We start from the raw sequence: 26,876 nt of genomic DNA, 5'->3' as shown, positions 1-26,876 counted from the left end.
GAAGGGACTATGGCTTCTTCAAATAAGCCTAGAGTAACCACGAGGTTAATAATTTCCGATTAGAAGGAACTATACCTCCTTTGATATAAGCTATATATAGTAACCATAAGATAATAATTAGAAAATTTTGATTGGGAGGGATTATGTCTCCTTTAAATAAGCAAAGAGTAACAATGACATTAAAAGTAGAGTCCTGTGATAAATATCGAAATCGCGGAGTGTAGTTAAAAGAAGCCTACTAAATTTAAATATTAAGACAGAAATTATGTCGGTTGCCATGGAAACGGTGTTATATTCCCCTTGAGCTGGAACACGTCAGAGAGAAGTTATCCGTAAAATCTAATTTCCTTTGGATTAACTGCCAGACAATTAAACAACGTATATCACACACGATTTTTGTCTTCACAACCTCTTCTTAACTCATCAGACGGAATGTACTAATTTCTTTGTACAGCGGCATAATAGACAAATACAAGAACGATGCACATATACCATTAACATAAGAATACGGAAATTAAATTTTCCCTTCTCTTTCTCTAAGTACCCTTATTTAAGCGGTGCGCATTAATGAACATTTTTTTTTTTCAATCAGAAAATCCACGCTATTAAATTTCATTGAAGATAATACGAGAAAATTAAAGAACGTTTAAACGTTCTTGTAGAATGACCTCTTCTCGGAAAGAATGAACTTTAAATGTGTGTGTGTCTGTGGGGTATATTTTGATAGCTGTAATAAGTAAATAAAGAACCTCATATTAGGTAACTACTCTTATGCCCCTATCAAACAAGAACTGAAGCTTCGAGTAATATCAGCACTCATGGACGCAGCTGGATGGATGATACAGTGTCACTCTGTGGAAGAATTATATGGCCTTAGGTGAGGAAGATAACTTGTAATTTTTTGACGTAGTGACATACTGATGCTCTTTAATTCCCAATAAAAGATTGAGTCTATTCAGTTTTCTAGCTAAATGTAACAAGTTTCCTTTAATTCTTGCTATGATAGCATACACACTGTCATTATCCAAAAAATATAACCTGTAAATCTTTCAAATAAAGCTGGTTTGGTTTGAATTTTGTGCAAAGCTACACGAGGGCTATCTGCGTTAGCTGTCCCTAATTTAGCAGGGAAAACTAGAGGGAACATAGCTAGTCATCACTGCCCACCGTCAACTTTTGGACTACTCTTTTACCAACGAATAGTGGGATTGACCGCCACATTATAACGCCCCCACGGCTGAAAGTGCAAGCATGTTTGGTGGGATTCGAATCCGCGACCTTCAGATTGCAAGTCAAGCGCCCTAATCACCTGGCCATGCTGGGCCCAGATAAAGGTGACAATAATTAAAATTCACTTGCTTAATGTGATTTACACCCTAACACTTGTTCGTGCAAATTGTGGATATATATATGGTGCTTGGGCCACTATTATGTCCGTCCTATCCCATTCGGCATGTGGAATCACGGTATTGGGTGAAAAGCCTCTTCGGCAATGAATATAGCAAGAATACGGAAAATTATAATTTTCTTTTTATTTCTCTAGATACTCTTATTTAATGGTCCTCTTTAATTAACAGCTTTTGTCCTTACTCAGGGGTTTTTCGAATTCGTTACAAAGGTTTTTTTAACAGCTGTCTTGAGAATAACGATATATTATAAACAAATGGCAGTTACTATCTAAAATAAAAAAATGTCGAAGTACGTTGATCTGCTTTGGAGGAGTTCACATAATATATGAATGCTTTCTCACTAAAGAATTTGGGTAGATTAGATTCTACAATTTTAATTCATACATTTTAGGTATTTATGACTGAAATTATATTAACTACCTAAATTATATTGCATGTACTGATGTAATTATAAAGTCTTTATCTATTTTACTGTGATATACATTTACATGTAGTTTTAAGCCGAAAGCTGTGATTACTCAATCTTTATATATAATAGCCAAATATCTGTCGGTCTGTCACGCTCTGTATCTTCTGGGCGATTAATCGTAGAAAACAAATCAAATTGTTTACTTTCAATAAAATGAAAATTATTCCTTTTTTACATTTTTTAAATTTCTTATCGATATCAACATCGATCCGTCAGTCTTCGTATCTGCTGAATGGTCAATCTGGGAGAAAAAAACAACAACTTAAGATTCCCCCCGTAAACTGATTGAAAGAAATATTTCAAAGATAGGAGAGGAGCATGAACGAAAAAAAAAAAACTTATAAAGAGAGGAACGTGTTTGAGTATATATTTGTTGCTGTTCGGCTTATATAATTAATTTTTTTCCATATATGTATTATATACATGCATTATTTTATTCTACCACTTATAGAAATGGCAACTGTCAAAAACCCTCACTTCGGTAGCAATCTTTTCTTGCTCTCTGTAAAATGACAAGGAGCGGTGGCATCCAACGGAAAAAAAATCCCCGCGGCTAGTTACCGAACCTGAACGCTTTATTGTGCTAGCAGAAAGCACCCATTGCATCAAAACCCAAAGATATTTGTCAAATATGCATTGCAGTCAGTCTCCTTTGCTTAAGAAAAAAACACGTAATTTTCGTTTTTGAAATAACACATGAAATGGCAAAAGACGGTTGTAAACGGCCTACTAGACAATCATATTGCATATACATCCCGATTCAATGGATTGGGTTGACTGCACATTTTATATTTATTCACCACTATTTTCAGGAAAATTACTATTGAATTGTTTCAACGGGCATCTATCTGCTAGTTTGTTGTAAATTCAAATAAAATACATCGCTTTAGTTTTTGTATCGATCATTATGATTAGGAAAAGCTAGATTAAAATGATATATAGAATTTAATTAGCTCATTTATGTACTTTATAGTGAAATTATATTTTGTTTAGAAAAAAAACTTTAGGCTTTGGATTGGAAATACTACTTCCTCTCAAATAATAATAATAACTTCCTATATTCTTCATATTGTTTATGAAAGAAGTGCACAAACAATTTAGGAAATAAAGAGATTTTGTTTGTGGTATTACATTCCATTTCATATTTCTAGTATAATTTTGAGAATTAGCAGAGCTTTAAAATTACCCCACTTTTCATCGCCAGAACAATGGAACTTTTTTACTTCATTAAATCCTGAATCGGGACGAAGAGGAGATCAACAACAGTAAATAATTACTTGGTGCAAATCGACGTTTCCCAAGACGTAAATTTTCATAACAATGTTGACAAGATTTGATGACTCCTGCATTAGTAGCTCGTTAGAAAATACAATAACGTTTATATACAACTGACTAGTTGATGAAAATCTCCATTCAAAAGACAAAGTAAATCACGACAACATTTGTGTTTATGTGTTCCGTTAGTAAGCTATATACTCTTCTGTTTCTTTAATGTTACTTTTTTTCATTTTGGCTAGAATGTTTAATATATCTAGTTTTATTTTTTTATTATTACACTTTCAATATATAGAGAATGTTTCACATTGTTAGCTTAATATATAGATTTAGGACTAGCTTAACTTGCCTACTTGGCCAAATCTCGTGAGATATTATTGGCTTTACGAAGGTACCCAACTGATGAAACAATGCGTTCAAACATTTATAAGTAACAACGTAAGAAAAGTAGGTTTAATTAGCTATGGTTATTAATGGATTGAGTTTTAATTTAATAGCGAAACTTGCTGACACAGTTATTACGCCCATGTAGTTGAAAGTGCAGAGCTTATACAACAGCATATCGCGACTCGAATCTTGGGACTCCCGTTCCGCATCCTAACACACCAACCACTAGAACATTTTCGGCCCCTGCTATGTGGGAATATAATTCATCAACAAATACAACGAACTCTGACTATAAAAATAAATTAGCATGAGCAATCGTTGAAAAAATGTTAACTGTGAGATAATGTGAACAATGTATGCTGTAGTAATTGATTTTCTCACATCTTCAAAAAAAATTTGGCACCAGACATAACAAAGATGTTATTTCGAAGAATTATTTCAGTCATAAGTTTTTTCAGATAACCACATAGTTTTCAGATAACGATAATATTATTTTACTGTGTTAAAAATGATAAAGCAATTTAAAACTCTACTTCTCCCAAATCGACTGTTAGCAGCAAAAATTGCGCATTTGTGCTATATTGTTAAAATAAGACAAACTTCAAACTCCAACAGAAGAAATGAGGTCCAATAAATCCAGACTTCAAGATCAGTTTTATTACATTTCTCTAATTCAAAATAAAGTTTATAAACCAGTGTTGCATTTCAATGACAACTTGACCAGTTGCACAACTTCTGAACAACTTAACCAGTTGTACAACTTCTGGTATGTATATCCCAGGAGTGAAGAAATGATTCGTAAAGGTTCAACTTGAATTGTTTTAATATGTACTGATAACTTGAACAAATAATTAAAATATATTGGAATAAAATGTGCAAAAAGAGAAAATGATTTCAGTTTGTTTTTGTTTTTTGTTTTAAAGGAGAAAAAGACGTAAAATTCGAAGTCGTTTTTGGCAAATGAACTCCTACCAAATTTCTTTAGAATGGATGAGTGTTTATATTAGGCTTAACTCAAAGGCTTAAATTATAAATCAAAGTGGCCAGCTGGCTTAAACTCTAGACAGTGGTAGATTAACTCAAGTACAATGTTCGTGCACTTGTGAAGAAATGTAATTTCCGCTCTGACTTAAAAGTCTGAGTTCAAGTGTTGTAAATAAAAGAGGTTCTATCGCACATTACGACGCAATATTGAACGTGTGTTCAAGGATAATAAAAAAATACGAAAACTATCCAAAGTTTCTTTGTAAACTAGCCCAGTCAAACAATCACTTCCAAGCAGTTTACCCTCAGTTATTTGCGATACTTTAGATACATAAGTAATAAAGAAGATGGATGGAATCGGAGTTCGAGTGCTGGAAGAATGTGGCACAAACCCATTTTACTTTTGAGAAATCTAAAATTCCTTCATTTTTCATTTTTGGGAGATTTAATCCCTTGACGCTTCCTCATCTACCATCAATAGATTAGATTAACTTTGCGTCGTTATTCAGTGAGCATCATTTCTAAACAACACGTTTTTTGGAAGGATAAATTTAATGCAGTATAATGATAATTTATACATTGTTTAATTAAGAATTTATGGAAACATTTAACCCATACCTTTCCACACCTTTCCAAAACACCTATATTTGTCTTAACAATCGCATGTAAAAATACAGAATTTTATTCAAAACTCTACATGTTATAATTTATAACACTAGATATTGTAACTAGATTTGCAAATCGCTTTATATAATTCACATTTGGTGATTAGTTTCTGTAACAAGGCTTAAGGCTGCTCCTGTACGTGTTAGATTTTATTATTTTTGTTCTACCCAGTGTCTTCTTTAGAAAACAAAACCAAACAAAAAAGAAACAAAAAAAAACGTGTAACAGCGTTTATACATGGTTTTCTATAGCTACTAGTATTCTTACTATCCACACAAGGCCTAATAGATACCTGTGTGCTGAGACTTTAGGTTTATTTATACCTGTCACTCTACGACAACTGAACGGCATGTTGATAATTGATACCCCCCAAAAAAATCAACAACAAGCAACAGAACAATATATATTGAAAGCATAACGTTTATTGAAAGTTTCTGATCCATAATCACCTCTTTCATAACTATATATATATATTTGATGTATTATCGAATGCTTTTTGTACGCAATTAACTTTACGACCAATTTGACTTAATCTAATTCTTTGACGAGCAATGCTAGTTATTCAAGGTACCAGAGCAATGCTAGTTATTCAAGGTACCAGAGCAATGCTAGTTATTCAGGGTACCAGAGCAATGCTAGTTATTCAGGGTACCATAACTTGTAATTTTAGAATATATTTTCTCGCACATGACATCAGGAATTTGAACATTTACAGAAAAATGGAATTGAGAGATACAAATACACCCGCGCTTCGGTTTCCCGAACAAAGTAAATCGTCCAAGTATTTTTTTTTCCTAGAGTATTTTCTGAAACCACTACTTTACACGCTATATATATGGAAAAGATACAAGTACACTGTTTCAATATAAAGCAAAAAGCAAATCGTCAATTTCGGATATTTTTCCAAATATATATTATTATCCTAGACTTTCCATTTATACATTATAAATGCAAATTAATTTTTCTATGTTGGACTGTAAGACATAACCGCCAGATGGCATGATACTACCTTTACTAGAAGCATTCATAATGACATGATTTTTTTCTACTAACTAGCTCAAAGTATCTGAAAAACAAAATATGTAACTACCATTTCAAGGAATAAAAAAGAAACTTACAGAAAACACAACCCCACAATGTGGGAAAAACAATCATTTCCAGTTACTTTATTCAAAAAATACATTTAAAGTAACAAAGTAGGGACTTTACATAATATTTATACAAGACCGAGTGAAAACGTATACTGAAAATGATAAGAGTGACAAATATAAGACAAGAAGGTAAAATAATAGCATTACTTATACAAGGTAAGAATTGTGAAATTGTTTGTATACGGTAAGAATAATAGTATACATACTTAAGAAAATTGGCAATCTACAGTGTTTACACAAAGTAAGAACCACGATGTTGCTTGAGCACGGTAAGAATAACAGTATAACACTCTTTCCAGTACAGTGTTTGTACAAGGTAAGAACAAAAATAATGAAAATGACTGTCACATGTTTTAGAAAGTAAGAAACAGTTTCTGTGAGGATAAGAACGGCAGTGTTTGTATACGGTAAGAATTAATGTATGCAAAAGGTAAATCCTGCATAGTGTATGCATGTATAAGGTAGGATTTAAAGGGTTGTACAAGATATGAAACGATTTTTGTGCTGGATGAGAACGACAGTGTCTATAAAAGGTAACAACAACGTTTGTATAAGCCATACATGAATGATTTTAACTCCCTTAATGACAGTAATGTCATGATGTAAGAAGACGACAGTATAAACGGAAGGTAATAAGTAAGAAATATAAACATAAAAGAAAATACAAGTTAACATAAAATGAGAATACGAATTTATACATAATGTTTACAGGTCAGGCGGAAAGTATTTTATATTTACAGGTCAGGAATAAAGGTTTTTATATTTAAAGGTCAGGAGTAAAGTATTTTATATTTACAGGTCAGGAATAAAGGCTATTAATACAGTCGAAATAGCCCCGAAGAAGAAAAAATAGGACAAGCAAAAATTAGATCACGGAAGGAAACTACGTAAAAGCTACAACTAAATATTTTTACATTTAAATAAATTAGCAATTTAAAATATGTCATCAAACTAATGTAAAACTTTTAGTGACGAGCAATTTACACGTAACTAAATTAGTTTTGTGTAACAATATGGTAGTGCTACCACCTATATAGTTTCAAGGTGTATATTGTATTTCTAAAAGTAAGATAGTTTTATTCATTCTTCCAAAGTTCTGTATGGATGAATTCCAGATGAAAAACATCATATATATAGACACACACACAAATATATAGGCACAGAACAATTCAATATACTTAAATATTTTAAATGTTACTTTTAAACACTCACTATATGGCTTTGTCTAGTATACACGAATGTAAAATGAAAAGTATTGAGTCCGAAAAACACACATATTTCACTGACGAAGACAATCATGGAAGCTTGCTTCATATTACTCCATACACAGATGCTGACTTCAGTAGATGGCTGGCTGTTACTGGGAAACTTTTCAAGCCAGATTTCTAAAGTTGCGAGTACTGTGCGTGTGCCTTTGAAAGCATTTGTCAGCTTAGATTGAACCTGTCATGAAGCCTACAAGTCAAACACCCATGTGATTTCCTCTTTCCTTCAACATATGCAGTTTTTCTCAGAATGTTCTCTAAAGCTTTTTTTGCCATTATGGGATCATGCAAACACCTTTTTATATTGTATGTAATTTCGATTTATTTTTAACATTTTGATATAATTATTCTATATAACTGTTTTTCAAGTATATTTTCCACTTTTGGGGGATTTTTCGGATCAACTATTTTTTCCCCAATCTTCCTGTTTTCAGCCAAATGTAGAATTTTCTAAAAATGTCAGTGGATAAACTATAATCCGTTACTTTTAGCTAAACATACAGCTTTAAATCTTGCTTAAGTCAAAAACAGTTTATAATAAATATCCACAGATTGAAGGAAGCTTTTAGTCCAAATAAAAACGTTAAAAGAAGTTCCTGTGTATGAATATATAAAGGGTTCCTATACTCACCTTAACGACCTTAGAATAGGCCTAGTAATAGTCAAGTTCATGTTGAACTGTATGCTTTAGTATAAACTTTTTGCTACTCACTTATACGCTAGTGTTACAAATAGTATTGTTTTAGTTAGTTCCAAAAACGCCAAAATAATTTTAGTGTAGAAGAACATTTGAATATTAAACAACTTTAACCAAAGAGAATAACGGCGAATTTATTTGAAAACCTCTACATTAACAGTTATGCGTGCGTTTCAATAGAACTTTTGATAATTATTTTGAAAACACATTAGCTGTTGAAGTTATTAGCATGTTTGGTTACACACACACAAATTACGATAACGAAAAAGGACCTTAAAATTGGTATGATACTCGTACAATTCTATTCAGTGCTAAGCGTAATCTACTATGTTGCTGCTCTATTGGTTAGTTGATTTGCAGTAGATATGGATGTTTGGTTCAATTATGACCTCTGACCCTTCGTGTTTTTTGTTGTTTTTTTCTACCATGAACACTTTCACCAAATGATGAGAAAAGTGGAAAAAAATTGCCTTCTACTTTTCTAGACACACCTCAGTCTTAGGGCAACAGGATGTGTAAAACAGTGTCGAAAAAGTCCTTGTGGAAGAAGAATCCTAGTCAAGGTAAACCTGGGAACGAGGCTAGGTGTCAGCTGCCTAGGTAATCGACACAAATTATGGAGTGATGGAAAAGTAGTGCCCATAATGATAGGTCTTGTGACTCCAGGCCGACTAGTACAAGCTGATGTATACCATATATTCAATGCGTCCCTTGGGGATAAGGGAGGCGGAGGGGGGCTCGCACCCACCTTCACTGATCAAGGTTGCCAAGCTTTCCATAGCAGGGACATCCTGAACGACATCAAAGATGATATCACTCGACAAAAATTGTTGACATGAATGAATATATACGTAAAAAAAACAAAAAAAAACTTGGCAGTTGAATAGCAAGAATATCAAGCTGTTCAGAATTTGTGGAAAACACTCACACACGTACCGTGTTATTTGAAATAATTTTAGTACATAAATTAGATGTCGCACAAATTTCAAAAATTAAGCTTTAAATTTTTCTTGGGCTACTAATAACAGTTTTCTCTGCTATCCAAACCTGAGGCGTCGCACAGACAAGCTAGGCTACTGAACGTTCTGCATATACATGGGCATACAACACAGACAAAAATGTTGAATATAAAAAAACAAAAAAACAACAGAAGACAGCTTGATCACGTGATTCGAAAGTTCGGCTAAACTCTCACAGGACCGTGTTACGTTTACGATTATTCCTCGTGTTAACTGCGTAGAATTTTCTTCAATTAATACTCTGATGTTAAATATATTGGAAAGATGTCTACATTCCCATTCAAATAATAGGCACATGTATGAATAAAAAAACACTATTTAAGTTCTTTTACTTAATAATAATTCACTTCTGGACAATTACAATATTCTGAGTAAACATTTGATTGATTTTTAAGAACATAAGAATGTGGCAGGGGTTCATTCCTTCACTCACCTAGTATAAATAACGCATGTGCAAAATGTGTACTTTATTGTGTATGTTCTGTAATTGTATAATGGACGCAGGGATAGCTTCTACTAGTTGCAGCCCCACCTACACCTGCTGACTTCTATATGCTACGTTAACTGTTATCAGTTAGTTAGGTGTATAATGCTTATTTTATCTTTCTTCCTACCTCCACCTACATTTTGATTTATGCTTCCAGCACCACCATTTATTCTTGAACTCCAAACCTGAATACCTCTCTTGAAAACATTTAAGTATTCAGTTGAATTAAGTTATAATGGGGTATACCCCAGCCGGCTAGTTACTGCACCAGAAGTTTTATTAAAAAGACCCAAAATCGAATCCCGGCAACTATACTAACAGTGAAATTGTCCATATCAGGACCCCCCCTGAAGACGGCAACAAATTAACAGCCAAAACGTAGGATAAAAAAAAACACAAAAACTAATTAGCAATTAATATCTAGTTATAAAAGTATGAATAAATAACAAATTAGGTGATCGTATAGGTAGCTAAACATGTAAACAATGATGGTATTCATACGCTCCAAACGCTTAAGAATAATGGACGCAATCTATTAACTACAGCTATAGATGTCGGAAAATAAAACCAGAACATGAATTTTCGATATACTTAAATTACACCTTCGAATGAAGATACTAATATATATAAAACAAGCTTATCCTGAAACCAATTACAGATAACTAATTGGATTTAACCATAAGAAGATCAATCCAAATCAACGACATTTCTACGCCTGTGACTGGGTAACTTAAACATTGAGTGAAAAAGAACCAGCACTGGAAAGAGTAGCCGATCGATCAAACCGATTTATATTACTATTCCATAATCACAGTTTAGCCTGTTCACGTTTATATGCCAGAGCTTCATAGCAGACTATACGTCAGTTGGACAATCAATACGCCGGTTTAGCCCACGGTTTAGTGTTGCCACTCTAGTGAGTTCCCAAGGAGCGTGGAGTTGGGTAGTCGCATCCAATCTATCCCATGTTTCAGACATCTGTCTTATTTACGACATCTGAGTTTCTTTCCACTCCTCAAACGCATGTCTCGAGCACACACTACATGGAAACAGGCACTGAAGCATTTAACGTTAAATGCAGAGAAGAAAGTCATTCTAAATATTTTTTGTGTTGAATTAAACTTTGCATTATACACATTTTGACGATTTGTCAAAATAAGTTTCTTTATAGCTAAGTCACACCTTTATATAAATGATGAAGGTAATAATGTACTTATTTACATATGACAATTTTTGTCTGGTTAAAAGAAATATTAAAATTCAAGAAAACTCTTTCGGAACCCAGTTTAAAACATGTCCTTTTTAAAATTTATCATTTTTTTGTATTTTAAAAATCGTCATTAGGAAAAAAGATCTCTTGATGTTTCAACATATGAACAACAACGAAATAAAAAATTTCCATTTTAGGAGAAGTAGTTTCCTTTTCTCTGTATATGATCTACTGTAAGTTTATTCTCTGAAAAATGCATGTGAATAAGTGTACTGAATTTTAAAATGGTAACGAAATAATGACAGAAATTTTACATTATTAATTAAATATGAGGAAATGTTTTATCTTCATATATTAAGCTGGTAATTTTTTTTTCTAACGTACTTTATACAAGCCTAGAGTGTTTGCGAGCTGCCTCAGTTGACACTAATATTCCATATTTATATCATAAGGAAAACAAATCAACTTTTAAATCTAACATGCTGGACAGCTAATGAAGCGCTAGGGTAGAAAGACCTCGTTATCTACAAAAATAAACAGATTTTTGATGGTCTTTCTGGTCAATCGTAATGCTTATAATGACAGTAACTTAACGGTTATTATTTCAAAAGCTCTTTAAAAATAAATAGAAACAATTATCAGAAACAAAGAGTGATATGAATTAGAGGTAATGACATCAAAAGTTATAGCTCAGATATCTAGTCTTCCCCTCTCCCACTAAAGCAAGTCACACAAACAACTGACAATGCATATAAAAATTATGTACAGTGAAAACAAACTAATCAACACTATATCGACAAAACAATAAAAGGTATGAGAAAATAATGAATCTTAAGGTTTGGCTTCATAGATTCCTTGTGCGTTGGATAAGAATAATTGAAACTCGTACAACTAATTCTACGGATACGGCCTTAATGTGACTACACAGGAACAAATCATTAGTTGACAAGTAAAGCTAAGCCAAACATTAGTGACTCAGGCCGGAAAGTAAATACTATCATTGTGTCAAATTTCCTCGTAAATTGTTCCTCGCGTTTCGAGACAGCTAGGACACAAACACAGACGGAGATGAAGACAATCGTTAAGACAGATTGCTGACGAGTTTTATACAGGTGTCAATGTACGACAAGAAGATGCACTCTGAGCTTTTCGTGTGGTTATTTTCTTAAACTTAGTAAACCCATATTGATTTTCTTTAATGTTATTTTAGATATCGAGCATTTCAACCAAATCCTTTTCATGCCAACCAGCGAGGCTATTTCTAAGTATATCATGCCCTAGCTTCACTGCAAGTCTTTATGTTGTGCGCTCTTCGAGGGATTTTCGTTCCGATGAAATGTCGATATTTCATTCGAGGACGCCAACGTAGGGTGATATTAAAACATGGCATTTTAACATTTAACAGGTAATCCTCTTGTCAAGCGACCACTGCAGAGTAATTAATGTTTTCATTTGTGAATATTGGGCCCAGCTAACCACAATCAATCACAACATACTAGACGGAAAACCCGCAGGCCTACACCATCAGTGTCATCTAATTTTATTTAAAATATTTATTTGGAGGGAAACACTTTTATAAATATACGTAATGGTATTTATATTACTGCTGATGAGCTTGGTATTATAGAGGTCAGAATTATGAGGCACTGCAAAAGTGATTTCGACGTTGTTTTGTACCGCTTTTAATATAATCAGGAATTAAATAAAAACTCCAGTAACGTTACTGGTATAAATTTGGCTTGATGCCTAGATTCTTACAGTCCAACTACTGACTAGAATAACAAAACACAATAAAGAGCAATTTTGGCAACAATATAGAAATTTCATATTTAACACGACTCTATCAGAAAAAACTACTTGTTTGGGGCGAACGAAATTTCACAAGGAGTACACTAAGTCATAAGTACTATTCAGGAAAGTGGACATGGTACAATGTATTTCACCAAGAGCACACTAAGTCATAAGTACTGTTCAGGAAAGTGGACATGGTACAGTGTATTACACCAAGAGCACACTAAGTCATAAGTACTATTCAGGAAAGTGGACATGGTACAGTGTATTTCACCATAAGCGCACTAAGTCATAAGTACTGTTCAGGAAAGTGGACATGGTACAGTGCATTTCACCAAGAGTACACTAAGTTATAAGTACTATTCAGGAAAATGGACATGGTACAGTGCATTTCACCAGGAGCGCACTAATTCATAAGTACTATTCAGGAAAGTATTTCAAAATCACAAATAGCATACTGCATACCGAAATCGTTTTTCTTGCAAACCAGCATTGCTTTTATTTCTCTTCTTTCTCTCTTTTTTCACAAACGAGATTGGTGATTTGGATACATGTCAACATACAGGGCATTTCGAGAATCAGTGAACACTGTTCAAAACAGTTGACGCCTGGTAATGACTAAAAGCATACTAAACACCTCCCTGAAACAGTTTTGGAAACACCCTACATCATGTCCAAACTTTGTCAGGTTGCTGGGTAGAAGAACACAGACTTTATGAAAGTCTAATTCTGTCAACAATGCAGGGAGCTGTTAAATATTTATATATACATTTTCCTATTGTTGGATTGTTAGTTAGAAGAATGACGTCATAAAATAATTGTTTTGCTTTTGAATTTCACGCAAAGCGCTAGCCCTCCCTAATTCAGCAGTGTAAGACTAGAGGGAAGGCAACTAGTCAACTCTTGGGCTACTCTTTTACCAACAAATAGTAGAATTGACCGTCACATAATAACGCCCCCACGGCTGAAAGGGCGAGCATGTTTCATGGGACAGGGATTCGAACCCGCGACCCGCAGCTTGCGAGTCGAGCTCCCTAACCACCTGGCTGTGTACTGTAAGGATATTATTACTGAAGTTTACTATAATTTATACACAAGTCAATTAAGTGCCAATCATTTTACGAATAAAGAAAAGAGCTGCGTACACATTTGTACACCTCGTGTTAGAACCACCTTAAAAATCATGGGTAAAAACTGCCATGTTTTGATTAAGTAGGAGTAGTTATACAATTCATATTTCACATAATGCAACTTTAAAAACAACAACTTCGGCTCGTAACGATGCAATAAAATACAACCACGTCTCGAACAAAGATATAATTTAAGTTTATCCTTATATTGCTGCTACGTGAGGTTGTGAGTTTGTATTCAATGTTAGACTGTATTGACGTTTTCCATTTTAATAAAAAAAAACTTACATTGCTACACAAAACAGGATTTTGTGTCTTTTCTCCCCATCAGTATTCTACGCTCTTCGTTACTGATTTCGACTGCCAGTCTCTCAAGATACAGTGGCTAGATAAACAGAGGAAATGTCACCTAAGCCTTATACAAGCTTATCTTCCTGTGACAGCTCCACAAACCGGCGTCGAACACTTTCACACCTTCAGGCTAATTTGGAGGCACAGCAGGTGCGGAAAACGGCTCCAAACTTTGATATAGGTCCGTATTTTCGAAGACGAACAATTTATGGCAATATATTCCGGGAGAAACCTCACCCTAACACGTTTTCCGTGCTTCCCATACTCAGTTCGTTAGAGCTTTCGATAAGCATCAGATGCACCACAGTCTGAGCCTTTTTCATGAATTACGGGAAGTTGGACGAGTATTGAAAGTTTGATGGTACATTACAGAATTATATCGACAGGTTTAACTTTCATGATATTAACCACACAGTGTGTATTTAATTCGCGTATTCCGTAATATAAGTAACGTACCTTAAGTTATCTTATGTTTAAGTAATTTAATTTACCTTGATGATTTGATGCAAAATCAAACTTCCGAAACTGTATCGAATCTATCCCCACAAGGATTCCATAGAGTTTATGACATGAACGACCGTTTAAGTATCGTTCCCTGCCTTTATTTCGACCAGTATATCCTATACGAGTTGTATCTGTGTGAAATATTGTCCTTCTGACTCAGTTTTGTAGTTGCGCTATAGCACTGCTTACTTTGCCTCTTAAATATTATCTTTATCTAACTGTTTGTTTGTTTGTAATTAAGCACACAATAGGCTATCTGTGATCTGCTCACCACGGGTATCGAAACCCGGTATCTAGAGTTGTGAGTCCGCAAACATACCGCTGTGCCACTGGGGGGTATCTAAATATGAAACATTATTTAAACTTACGATCTCCAGCTAACGCTATTACGCAGGCATCTCAAGCAACCTGTAAATTAATGTTTAATTTGATTAATATCTCGAATAATTGCTAAGTGTTTACCATACAATTTTCAAAGAATATAAATCACATCACTTAATGTTTAATTCTTTCTTATTTTCTAGAATACAGTCTTCCTCTACCATTAATGAAACAATATGCAAACTAATAAGAAAAATAATCAAAACTGCGTTTAGGGGTTTGCCATGAACCATAGTTGAGACTTCCACGTCTTTAGGTGCAAAACAGACTCGAAGTCTGAAATAATGTCACGTGGAATGGACATCTACCATCAAATTATCGTATTTCCAATATATGTTTGTTTGTTGTTGAATTTCGTGCAAAGCTACACAAGGGCTATCTGCGCTAGCCCTCCCTAATTTAGCAGTGAAAGACTAGAGGGAGGGCAGCTAATCATCACCACCCACCTCCAACTTTTGGGCTACTCATTTACCAACGAATAGTGGGATTGACCGTGACATGATAACGCCACCACAGCTGAAAGGGCGAGCATGTTTGGTGGGACGGGTATTCGAACCCGCGACCCTCAGATTGCGAGTCAAGCGTCCTAGCCACCAGGCCATGCCGGGCCTTCCAGTATACACCAGATTCGAACGACACCATATGCCATTTGGTTGGTGCAAGATACTTGCATAACTTTAAAAAAAATTAGTCTTTAACTACAAACTTTAATTTACAATCCGAACTTGCAGAGATAAAGTTAAATTAGAAACAACCACAGCTCTCTACGTAAATAAGTAACAGCTGCTGTGATGATGATGTTAATTGGCTTCTTTTCATTATGGTTTGGGCGCAGTCTATTGATTAACATATCGGACCGTGAAACCGAGCGTCCATGATTCGCGTCCCGTTGCCGAAGAAATTACGTTCCGAACTTTGGGGCTGGGAGTGCGTTATAAGAGCGACAGTCAAGTCCTACTATTCGATAAAGCAGCCCAATATTTCACAGTGGGTACTGTTGACTAGCTGCCTTTCCTCTAGTTTATTATTTCAAAATTAGGATTAGAGACGGTTAGTGCCCAAATAATAACCAAACCTTTGCAATAGTCGTCAATGTTACAACAATGTTACCGTTTATTTTCTAATACACAAGTACAAACTGCCATTTCGAAAAACATATTCACATCCTAAAAATCTTTTATACGATCTTACGCTTCCGACATTTTTCAACTTCTATACAGATGACGAACGACTGGACCACGTCGCTAATTATAGCGTTTCCCTTATTTTACTTGCACTAATTAAAAACTACCAGAAAGCGCTTTTAACTTAGGTTTAAGCTTGCTTTAAGACTAGATCTTTTCAAACGAATACGTGAAATACACCGAAGTTGACAAAATGCTCTGACAACTTATCACGTTTAAGATTTACAAATCTTCAGAGACCGAGTGTGAAAATGAACGTAGAACTTAAACAGTATGTTAACTGGTGTTTTCAAAATTTAAGGAATTTCTATTGCAAATGGGAAGAATGCATTTTCTATAATCCATCTTATTTTAACTTAAATGATTATGAGCAGACTTTTTTTACCAAAAAATAAATACTGAATTTTTTCATGGTTTCTATATTGTTTTTGTTGTTTGAGAAAGAAAGTTACCAGGAACACAAGGTATAAAAATGTAAGGAAACATATTACATGGTTACTTTATGAATCAAATATAGAACTAAAAGACCAAAAATTACAGCCTAAATTATCTCTAGTATCCCCTCTTCGCCATTCCCATCTCTACTGTATTTTTGCAGGTTACAATTAGCAGTTGTGGTCAGATTAAGCCTTTTGTGTACAATAGCATACATGTCTTTCTACGTCGCTGGAACATGATAAAATCAAGTTATCAAAATACAATGAAAAGCAAAACGAAAATATTACAGCTTCCTAGAATAAAAACATATATAGGCCAAGGTAGATTTGTTCATTTTAAGGCCAACTCAAAACGTTCAATTATAAATTACACGTACTATTGTGGTTTTGTTAGTGAATAATTTATTTTCCAAAAACAAAAAAACACAACTAAAATTATCATGATTGTATGTTGTTAATTGAGCCACCTGACAAACACCTGCATGAGAATTCCCTGCCCTACCTGACTGACGTTGAATCAACTAAACACTACTTTTAAATATTAACATATACGTTAGTGGCAGCCACATGAGATTAAGTCCCATTCTATGGTTGACTAGGGCACACAAGATGTAACTAACCTGTCGTATTTACAAGTTACAGTATGTTTTTTTGCCTGTTAACGTTTGCACCATAATGGAGTATCATATACCGACAGTATTAAAAATCAATAAACCTACGATTACAAGAATCTTACAAGTTACATTCAAAGCACTGGGACAGATCCCAAGAAAGGCTATATTCTGTTATTTTCTACATTAAGTCATCTGTATTTCGTTTGGTGTTTCTCTACATCGTGGGGAAAATATACAAAAGCGCCGTTATTCTAACAGTCAATCTTGTATGGTATGTACCACGTCACGTACACACGCGCGTGCGTATATTATACGTATATATGAACATACGTTTTAATGGTACAACAATACGGTTTTCATTATTTCACATCTTCTGTTTGTATTTATATAGTGTTAATATACGGGATTTTTTATAAAGTGTCCTCGCATATTCGATTATCAAAAAGATCGTTATTATTCGTTATAGAACTGTCTATCAAGTCATCCCAGGGATGTATAGATAGACATGTTGAGTGCTGGACATCTTCGTTCAGCTCTCTATTACGTCATCCTAAGGGTGTATCTGTAACCATGTTGAATATTGGATAGCTTCGTACAGTTGTCTATCCTAAGGATGTATATGAAGCCATGTTGAGTGCTGGACAGTTTCGTTCAGCTCTCTATTACATCATCCTAAGAATGTATCAGTAGCCATGTTAAATACTGGACAGCTTCGTTCAATTGCCTGTCACGTTATCCTAAGGATGTATCTATAGTATTGTTGAATACTGGACAGGTTCGTTTGGTTGTCTGTCACGTCATCTTAGAATGTATCTGTGGCCATGCTTAATACTGGACAGCTTCGTTTGGTTGTCTGTCACGTCATCCTGAGAATGTATCTGTGGCCATGCTGAATACTGGACAGCTTCGTTCAGTTGTCTGTCACGTCATTCTAAGGATGTATCTGTAGCCATGTTCAATATTGGACAGTTTTGTTCAGCTGTCTGTCACGTTATTCTAATGATGTATTTGTAACGATGTTGAAAACCGGACAGCTTCGTTCAGCTGTCGATCACGTCTAAGGATGCAGGCTATTGGCGACATGAATGATGGCCGTATTAATTATATAGCGCCCTGTGGTGACAATTTCCGATAACTTCGGATTCGTGTGTCTCATTGGTAATATTGTTCTATGATGAATAGTGTCCATTTTATTTACGTTCAAACCTTGTATCTAGTAGATGTTAATTACAATAACTAATTCCTTGTATCTAGGAGATGTTATTTAAAATAATTAATTCCTTGTATCTAGTAGATGTTAATTAAAATAACTAATTCCTTGTACCTAGTAGATGTTATTTAAAATAACTAATTCCTTGTATCTAGTAGATGTTAATTAAAATAACTAATTCCTTGTATCTAGTAGATGTTATTTAAAATAACTAATTCCTTGTATCTAGTAGATGTTAATTAAAACAACCAATTCCTTGTATGTAGTAGATGTTATTTACAAAAACTAATTCCTTGTATCTAGTAGATGTTATTTACAAAAACTAATTCCTTGTATCTAGTAGATGTTATTTACAATAACTAATTCGATGCATGATATAATCAGAAATATTACAAAAAGATTCGGTACGGTATATTTATTTTCTTGTGCTGTCACCTAGCACGTTTTCCCTGAATTACAGTGTAACTTTTGCAATTCATAACCGTTCATTACACACCCTCGAAAGATTATTATAAAACTATAGACACGTAATTGATCAGGCTGCTCATTTTTCTTAAGACCACACAGACAAATCTTAAATAATAATTTTCCATCTCAAAAGATCATTGTCATTATTAAATTAACTCGTACTTTAGGGTTATGTTGGTTAAAATCCATTTAGTTATTGATCAGTATCTTCAGTAGACACCTTTTACCGTAAAAAAACAACAACAACAAAAAACACAAGATATTCTAAATCAAGATGCTTCACAGTTGTATTTCTGGTGCTTTCTCTTATAACATTCGACACAATCTAAAATGGAATGAATAAGTAAGCGTTTGAGTCGCATCTGGTCTTTACTTTGGTAAGAAGACAAAGAATTCGTCTAGAGTTTCTATTGCGTCTATTTACACACACTGTATAATATATTAAAAACCAATGATACACACACATGTTTCATACCAGAAAACAGCCTGGCTAAATATATGTTCAACTTGGTCCACGAATCCTGAAAAATCGATTGCACATGATGTACTTTAGCTCTGACTACACAGGATTACTTCATGTAGAGTACCGTGAGCACACGACACGACTACACGTGGCCAATCGAGCTGACACTGTTTTGTGTTTGTGTTTTGTTTTGAAGTTGCACATAGCTACACAATTGGCTATCTGCCCACCACGGGTATCGAAATCCGGTTTCTAGCGTTGTAAGTCCGCACACGTGCCGCTGTGCCACTGGGGGGGGGGGGCACTGTTATGTGTGCAGTGCGGAAATTTATGAACAGTATTTGTTTAATCACCAATGGTCATAAGATATTCTGTTCCTTTTCTGCTTCGCTTTAACTGGCACTTTGATTCCTGTTCATTAAATGTGTTTCGAAGGCATCTCAACGTTTTAATTAGTTATATTACATAATTTTAATTTCTACGTGTCCTGCATTATTTTGTGTGTAAATAATCATTTCTGTTAAGCAGTTATATGATCTCTGTGTCCTTTTTGAATGTACTGAAATACTACAATTTAATAGCAAAAAAAATATTAAGTGTGCTTTACTGTCACTTGATTTTTTTTTTAAAAAACTTGCGTTGTTATTGTTGTTTCACGCATTTGTGATTACAACGCTACAGCCAGTATCATAATTTCACCTCAACTGTACAAAAAGCTGACATTGATAGGTCCTAAACACATCGTAAACCGGGGCTCCCCGAGTCAGTGAGACAAGCCGACGTGGCCTCCGAGCGGCCGGGACTAACAGGTGGGTAATCACCACAACTAGGCCTGGGGCCGTAGGCGTCCTATACCCCGACCTGAGCTGCGGGTTGCCTGCTCACTCTCTAAATCTGCCAGCTCATTGTTTGAATGTTTAACTGTTTCCTCTCAGACATAAGACCACTACACCCTTGGTGCTATTTTGAGAGAGTTCATAATACCACACGTATATTGGGAGTTTTTCTGTTCTTTGTAGCCATCACGTTTATAGCCCAGTTTCAGGTTGAATATCAGTCTTTTGCGTCTCATGTGCTCAGCAGGGCGACGGACTACTCACAGAACACCGCTAACCCTATCACAGATTATGATGTTTGGAATAGCTGTGTCGAATATCAATACCAGTTAAGCCTTTTTCGTATAAAAATACTTATAACCTTTTCCAAAACAAATTATAAGAATCCCTCTTACCTGTCATCGTAGGCGAAGTCGGCAGCCAACGTGTTCCAATGTAGTAACCAGGCAACAGCAGACACAACAGTTACCGCACAGTGTTCCATCTTTCCCAGTTTGTGGCACGCTAACGTCTGGGACGACGGCTCGCGTTCGCGCCGCAAGTGCGCACGCGCACTCTTGCCGGGCATGCAAATTGTGGTCCTGAGGCGGTCGTGAACTAAACGTCCAATGAAACTGATGACTGGCCGGTGTGGTTCCCTGCAAGTGACCGACAGATTACTGATGAATATATATTCAAATGAATTGTCATAAGAACTATAAATAAATGTATAGATATACTTAGTCAATCGAGACAGTTTAATCCTGCAGAAAATAAAAAGCCACGAGACTGACTACCAGACACAAGGTATCGATCTCTTCTGTCTAAGACATGTAAGTCAAGAAAACGTTACACATGGACGAAATTAAAGCGAGGAACTTTATAAAAAATGTGTATACGCTGTATGTTTGATACTAAATACACGTTACATAGCTCAAAACACAGGTAAATAATTACACAACAAACATAATTTTATACAAACTGCAGTTTGTCTAACGCTAAAAATATAAACGATGAAAGGCTTTTGATCCCAAATAAGCTTATGAAGATTCTATTTTAAAATAATCCAATCTAATGCTGTTCTATTTAAATGTAATACTTATGGCTTAATCCATTTTATAGTCAGTCTCATCAAACTTTATTATTAATAAAGTTTAAATAATTCTTTATAATTTTGTTTGAATTACAATCATCCCTATGGAGATAGTTTACATTGGCGGTCAAGTATACTGATGTAGGACTAACGTAAAATCTCTTAAGTTTTCCAAACTTTGCGAAATCATTGTTATTGGAATTATGGCCGAAAGCATCGTTAACAGTGAGAGTATCTAACTGATTCAATTGCAATATAAACGTTTAAAGGTGTCAGTTTTCTAGTGTTTTGATTTATAGCACAATTATTTCTAATCAGGTTGTTATACATTTGTCTTCATTAATATGCAAGTTAATTTTAAATTATCTTAATTCTAGTTCATATAATTAGCTTACTTTTGATCAGAAGTTCTTAATATGTAACGGCTGTTTGTAATTAAGCACAAAGCTACACAATAGGCTATCTGTGCTCTGCCCACCACGGGTATCGAAACCCAGATTCTAGCGTTGTAAGTCCGCAAACATACCGCCGTGCCACTGGGGGGCAATATGTAACGAAAGATTTAAGAAATATATATATATAACATAAATCGTTTAGAAAGAGTAAATTCATACCAATACTTAAACTCGTCAAGTAAAATCAAATAATTCATGATTGTTTGTTTGTTTGAATTTTGCGCAAACCTACACGAAGGCTACCTGCGCTGACTGTCCCAAATTTAGCAGTGAAAGACTAGAGGGAACGCAGCTAATCAACACCAAATATTCGTGTTGTAGTTTTTTTTTATGTATTGCGTTATGACGTTTTGTGAAAAATATGTACGCGATGGAGAAAAATGGTTTTAAAATTTCAATAAAGTTTTTAAAATAAATTTGAAAAAATCAGTAATAGGATATTTACTCGTCTCGTCAAGGATACCATGAAAATTATTATAATAAAACTACCATCCTCCATTTACAAATTGCTAAGTTGTTCAAGTTAGTTTTAAAACAAAGGTGTGTTTAAGTACATTATCTTGTTTCAAGTAATCTAAGCAGTAGTAAGTAAAGTAATAGTATTCAAACCTCGATATTTACACCTCGCCTTCTTTCTATCTATCTACCCCACGAAAAGTTGTTGAGATTTTATATATCAACAAAGAATTATTAAGATAACACATTAAACAATAACACAATTTACAAAGGCTTATCTATCTAATCCATCCACTGTAAACATCACAGCATCATCCCTTCCCCCCTTTATTTTAGACATTACCACCATCTAATCCACTCCGACATTAGCTTTACAGTTTGTGTTATCAAATGAACCGTTAACTCAATAGCTGGTACGGCTAATTAACACCATCTTAACATGCGTGTAGTTAACCACCATGTAGCGAAATTACAAAATTGCGCTTAGTTTACCATTAGTGTTATAAGCTTGTTTACATTTCAAACTTCTAACAATGTTACGCCCACAACGTAAAGTCTAAAGATCTTTCACAACTAATTTCTACTGTTGGTGTTTAATTTCCTGAAGGAAACTGCAATTAAAGAAACTATCTTTTGTTTTTAATTTATCTTCGTTTCCGCTAAAACGTGCTGTAGTTCGTTAATAAAACTTCGAGTGGATTGAATCTATATTTTTCATGTCTATAAATGTTCCAATTTACGTTTTCAATTTGTGAATTAATTTGAGAAATTCACAATAAAGAATAAATGACCAGCCACTGACCTTAGTGTAACAGCAATTTGGCTATTTGAGATGAAAAAAGGCGTCTTTTGATAACATTCTCTATAACTAACTATTTATGTATCTGGTACATCTGTCCCATTTTAAGGGCATACAACGATAAGATCAAGAGTTCGATTCCACGCGGTGGACATAGCGCACTAGTCAATTGTGTAACTTTGTGCTAAAACAACAAAAACAACAGTGTTATAGCTAAATTTCACCAAGACGTTTAGACAAAACGGTACTTCAGTTGATTACAATGTCACTTAATGTCCGAGTCAATGCCACTCAAATAATATTTATATTTTCAATAATGTCATTGGTTTATTAAACACCGTACTCTCTACCAGTTCCATATATCTCGGCCGTATCTCTTTAACCTCTAGAATAATCAATATATATATATATATTTCCGAGTTGCAAGTTGTTAACTTACACTTCCTACCTCGATCATTGAATTAGTTCCACTTAGGGGTACAGAAAGCACTACAGTGTGTGTGGGTGTGAGGATGTGGGTGAGTCTTTTTACCAAAAATATTTGGACGTTTTCTTCCACACAAATAATTTAAGAGTTTTACGTGCAAGTCAAGCGTTTTACAACAAAAACAACGGAAATCTAAACTGTTTAGACTATTGGAAATCTAAAGGTAGTGGACTTTTTAGACTATTGGAGTGGTCGTTCGATCCCATCGACACCATGGCTACGAATCGGTTCGAAACTGAAGGCATAAAGTTTGTGAACTAAATACAAAAATATACATCAAGATAATACTGTAACCACTCAATCAACACTTCGTTTTTCTATCATAAATATCAGTTTAGTCACTCATCATTTCATTTCTCTACAAACGTCAGTCAGCTTGGGCTATCATCATTCTTTACTTCAACACATAACAGACAATTGAAACAACACGTTACTTCGGCAGATCGTTCTTTTTCACAACCATTAGTTCTATCCAGTTCCATCCCACTTCCCTAATATCGTGGCCAACATTACCAAATACGACTTTCTCATAAAAAAAAACACATTAATCTCGACAATTACATTTCATTCCCTTAACAGCCAAACAACGCTGAAGTTTTCCCACAGAAAAAGAATTCTGACATTCATCATCTTTGTTTTTCAAAATATCAACCAATTCTGTCTGGTACCAGTTCACTTTCTAAAAGAACTACCAAGCTTGACATTCATTATTTATTTATACAAATAAATCATACCATTTCCATTTTTAAACAATTCTTAATATTAACCGAACGTTTGCTTCACTTATTAACATGCTTCATTTATTCAGCAACTACAACATTACAACTTTTAATAAAAATAACGTAAAAATTTAGTTCGTTAAAGATATATCTTTTAGCATATATTCCATTTCTTCGGTATACTAACAACTACATATACACTGTGACGTCAGTACTTCAGTTTATTTCTTGATTTTCTTTTAAAATTGATATACAGGATTGTGCAAAATCCGCGCACCTCAATGTTTTGTTTTTTCTAAGAATTGGCTTTACAGCTCTTCAAAATGTGCACTTCTGATATCACACACAGTTCCTTCCATATGAAGTAGTACGAAAAACAGTTAGTGAAATACAAATATAACTTAGAAAAAGCATAATAAAGTCGGGACTTGGGAATAACATATAGTATTAAATTAACATAGAACGATTTGTAAACACAGTGATATTTATTGCAGAAAGCATACTACCTTGGTATTGTCGAAACACGTAGTATATTTTATACATTAAGCATCATTGTTCTTACAAACCTTTGTTTCTTGATTTACTACTGAATTAGCACAAAGTGCTTCTCCATACAGATATAATATCATAGAGTGCTATGGCACTTTTTCTTTCCTAATCGAACCGGGCTAGCCAAATGGTTAGCGTGCCCGAACTATTACACCAAGTTGCCATAACAACACGCTCTGTACTTTGGAGTCGTCGGTGAACTGTAAAAGAGACAGTCAAAACCCACAATTCGTTCAGTTAAGATCATCCATTGGTTTGGTTTGTTTTGAATTTCGCGCAAAGCTACACGAGGGCTATCTGCGCTAGCCGTCCCTAATTTAGCAGTGTAACCCTAGAGGGAAGGCAGCTAGTCATCATCACCCACCGCCAACTCATGGGTTACTTTTTTACCAACGAATAGTGGGATTGACCGTCACTTTATAACGCCCCCACGGCTGAAAGGACGAGCATGTTTAGTGTGACGGGGATTCGAACCCGCGACCCTCAGATTGCGAGTCGAGCGCCCTAACCACCTGGCCATGCCGGGCCAAGATCATCCAAGAGCTGACGGTGGGTGCTGTTGACTAGCTGCCTTCCCTCTAGTTTATCAGTTCAAAATCAGGGACGGCTATGCGCAGATAGCTCTTTGTATAGTTTTGCACGAAAATTCCGAAATAAATTTGTCATAACCCGACGACCCAATCGTCTATCCACTGAACTAATTACATTACGAGAAAAATAATTTAATTATCCCCAAGCAAGATTAACAGCAACTATTATCCTATTTTCTCACGTACATTTCAAGCAATTTATGATCTATAAAGACACCAACTTGTATCAACAATCGCTAAGTTTGATATATCTTCTATCATACTGTACTCAACATTATTTATACGTGTGTGTAGGCATAAAATCATTGAACATCATAATGACGTTGCTATACATTATCGCGAATGAAACAAATGCTGTGATAAACTTGAAAAGATTACAGAATTGTTAAAATCGCTAGAACAAAGAACTGGTCAAACAATTCATCATTTAGCCGAAACGCTGACCATTTAATTCCCCCTTTTCATTTACAGTAATTTCAACCATTTATTTGTCCTTTAAAATGATGTACTTTGTATGTGATTTTATCAGGTGAGATATGATAACATGCTTTTATTGTGGCGGTCCATTTCAATGAACTCTTACACAAACAGTGGCCCAAGTGAGCCGCCATCTGCCAAATCGACATTAGTAACATCTTGGTTAATTAAATCCTCGCTTCATTAAGGTTGAAATATTTAATAACAACGTTGAAATGCCCCTTCAGTTAGTAGTTAACACCTATGTTTCTAAAGCAACTGTATTGATTCATCCATTACCAAATATTACAAGATTTGTCTTCCTAAACAAAGGAAAATTGACTGCAACGTTTACCACTTCTCGAAGTGACATCGTTTTCAAACATTACAAAGGCCACTTATTAAATACATCAGTGGTCATGTATCTGAAAGCTATCTTCACAACTAAGTACCTTGTCCTATTTAATTACAGGTTACCGCAATAACGTTGGGGAATCAACATCACTTTTCTTATTTCTGTGCAGGTTTAGAAAGCGTATATTTTGAAGATATTCTGTAAACGTGTAGACATATTCAGGATTGACAACTAATTTTAAGGACACCCTGAATGTACGTTTAAACTATGTATTTAGTTAACTTTCAGAGTGATTTGTTTGATACATAAATATAAGTTTAAACTAAAATACAAGCTTCACATAGTCAATCACATGAATACGTTCCAAGTCTACACTGAGTGGTCACAAGTAAATAGACACCTAATTTTTCGTCATTTAACTGATTTATGTTAACTAATTTGTGTTCACAGAGCACTATAGAAATTAAAATGGTCCGCACACTAATTATATTGTGCTACAACATGCTTAGAACTCAAGGTTCTCTCGAATTGACAGATTTTGTTAGAGGAA

At 34.7% G+C, this 26,876-nt stretch overlaps 1 protein-coding gene across 1 annotated transcript in view; it reads right to left on the bottom strand.

Moving 5' to 3' along the window:
* The window catches only part of LOC106460037 (transmembrane and TPR repeat-containing protein 2-like), a 293,344-nt gene that overhangs the window by 162,103 nt on the left and 104,365 nt on the right, over window positions 1–26,876 (bottom strand). Inside the window, exon 3 of the mRNA XM_022386643.1 lies at window positions 20,784–21,026. Coding sequence (XP_022242351.1) covers window positions 20,784–21,026 — 243 coding nt within the window. The remainder of the gene's footprint in view (window positions 1–20,783; window positions 21,027–26,876) is intronic.

Source organism: Limulus polyphemus, unplaced genomic scaffold, assembly GCF_000517525.1.
Source record: "Limulus polyphemus unplaced genomic scaffold, Limulus_polyphemus-2.1.2 Scaffold696, whole genome shotgun sequence".
NCBI classification, from domain to species: domain Eukaryota; kingdom Metazoa; phylum Arthropoda; class Merostomata; order Xiphosura; family Limulidae; genus Limulus; species Limulus polyphemus.
This window is presented reverse-complemented; position numbering and strand designations above follow the sequence as displayed.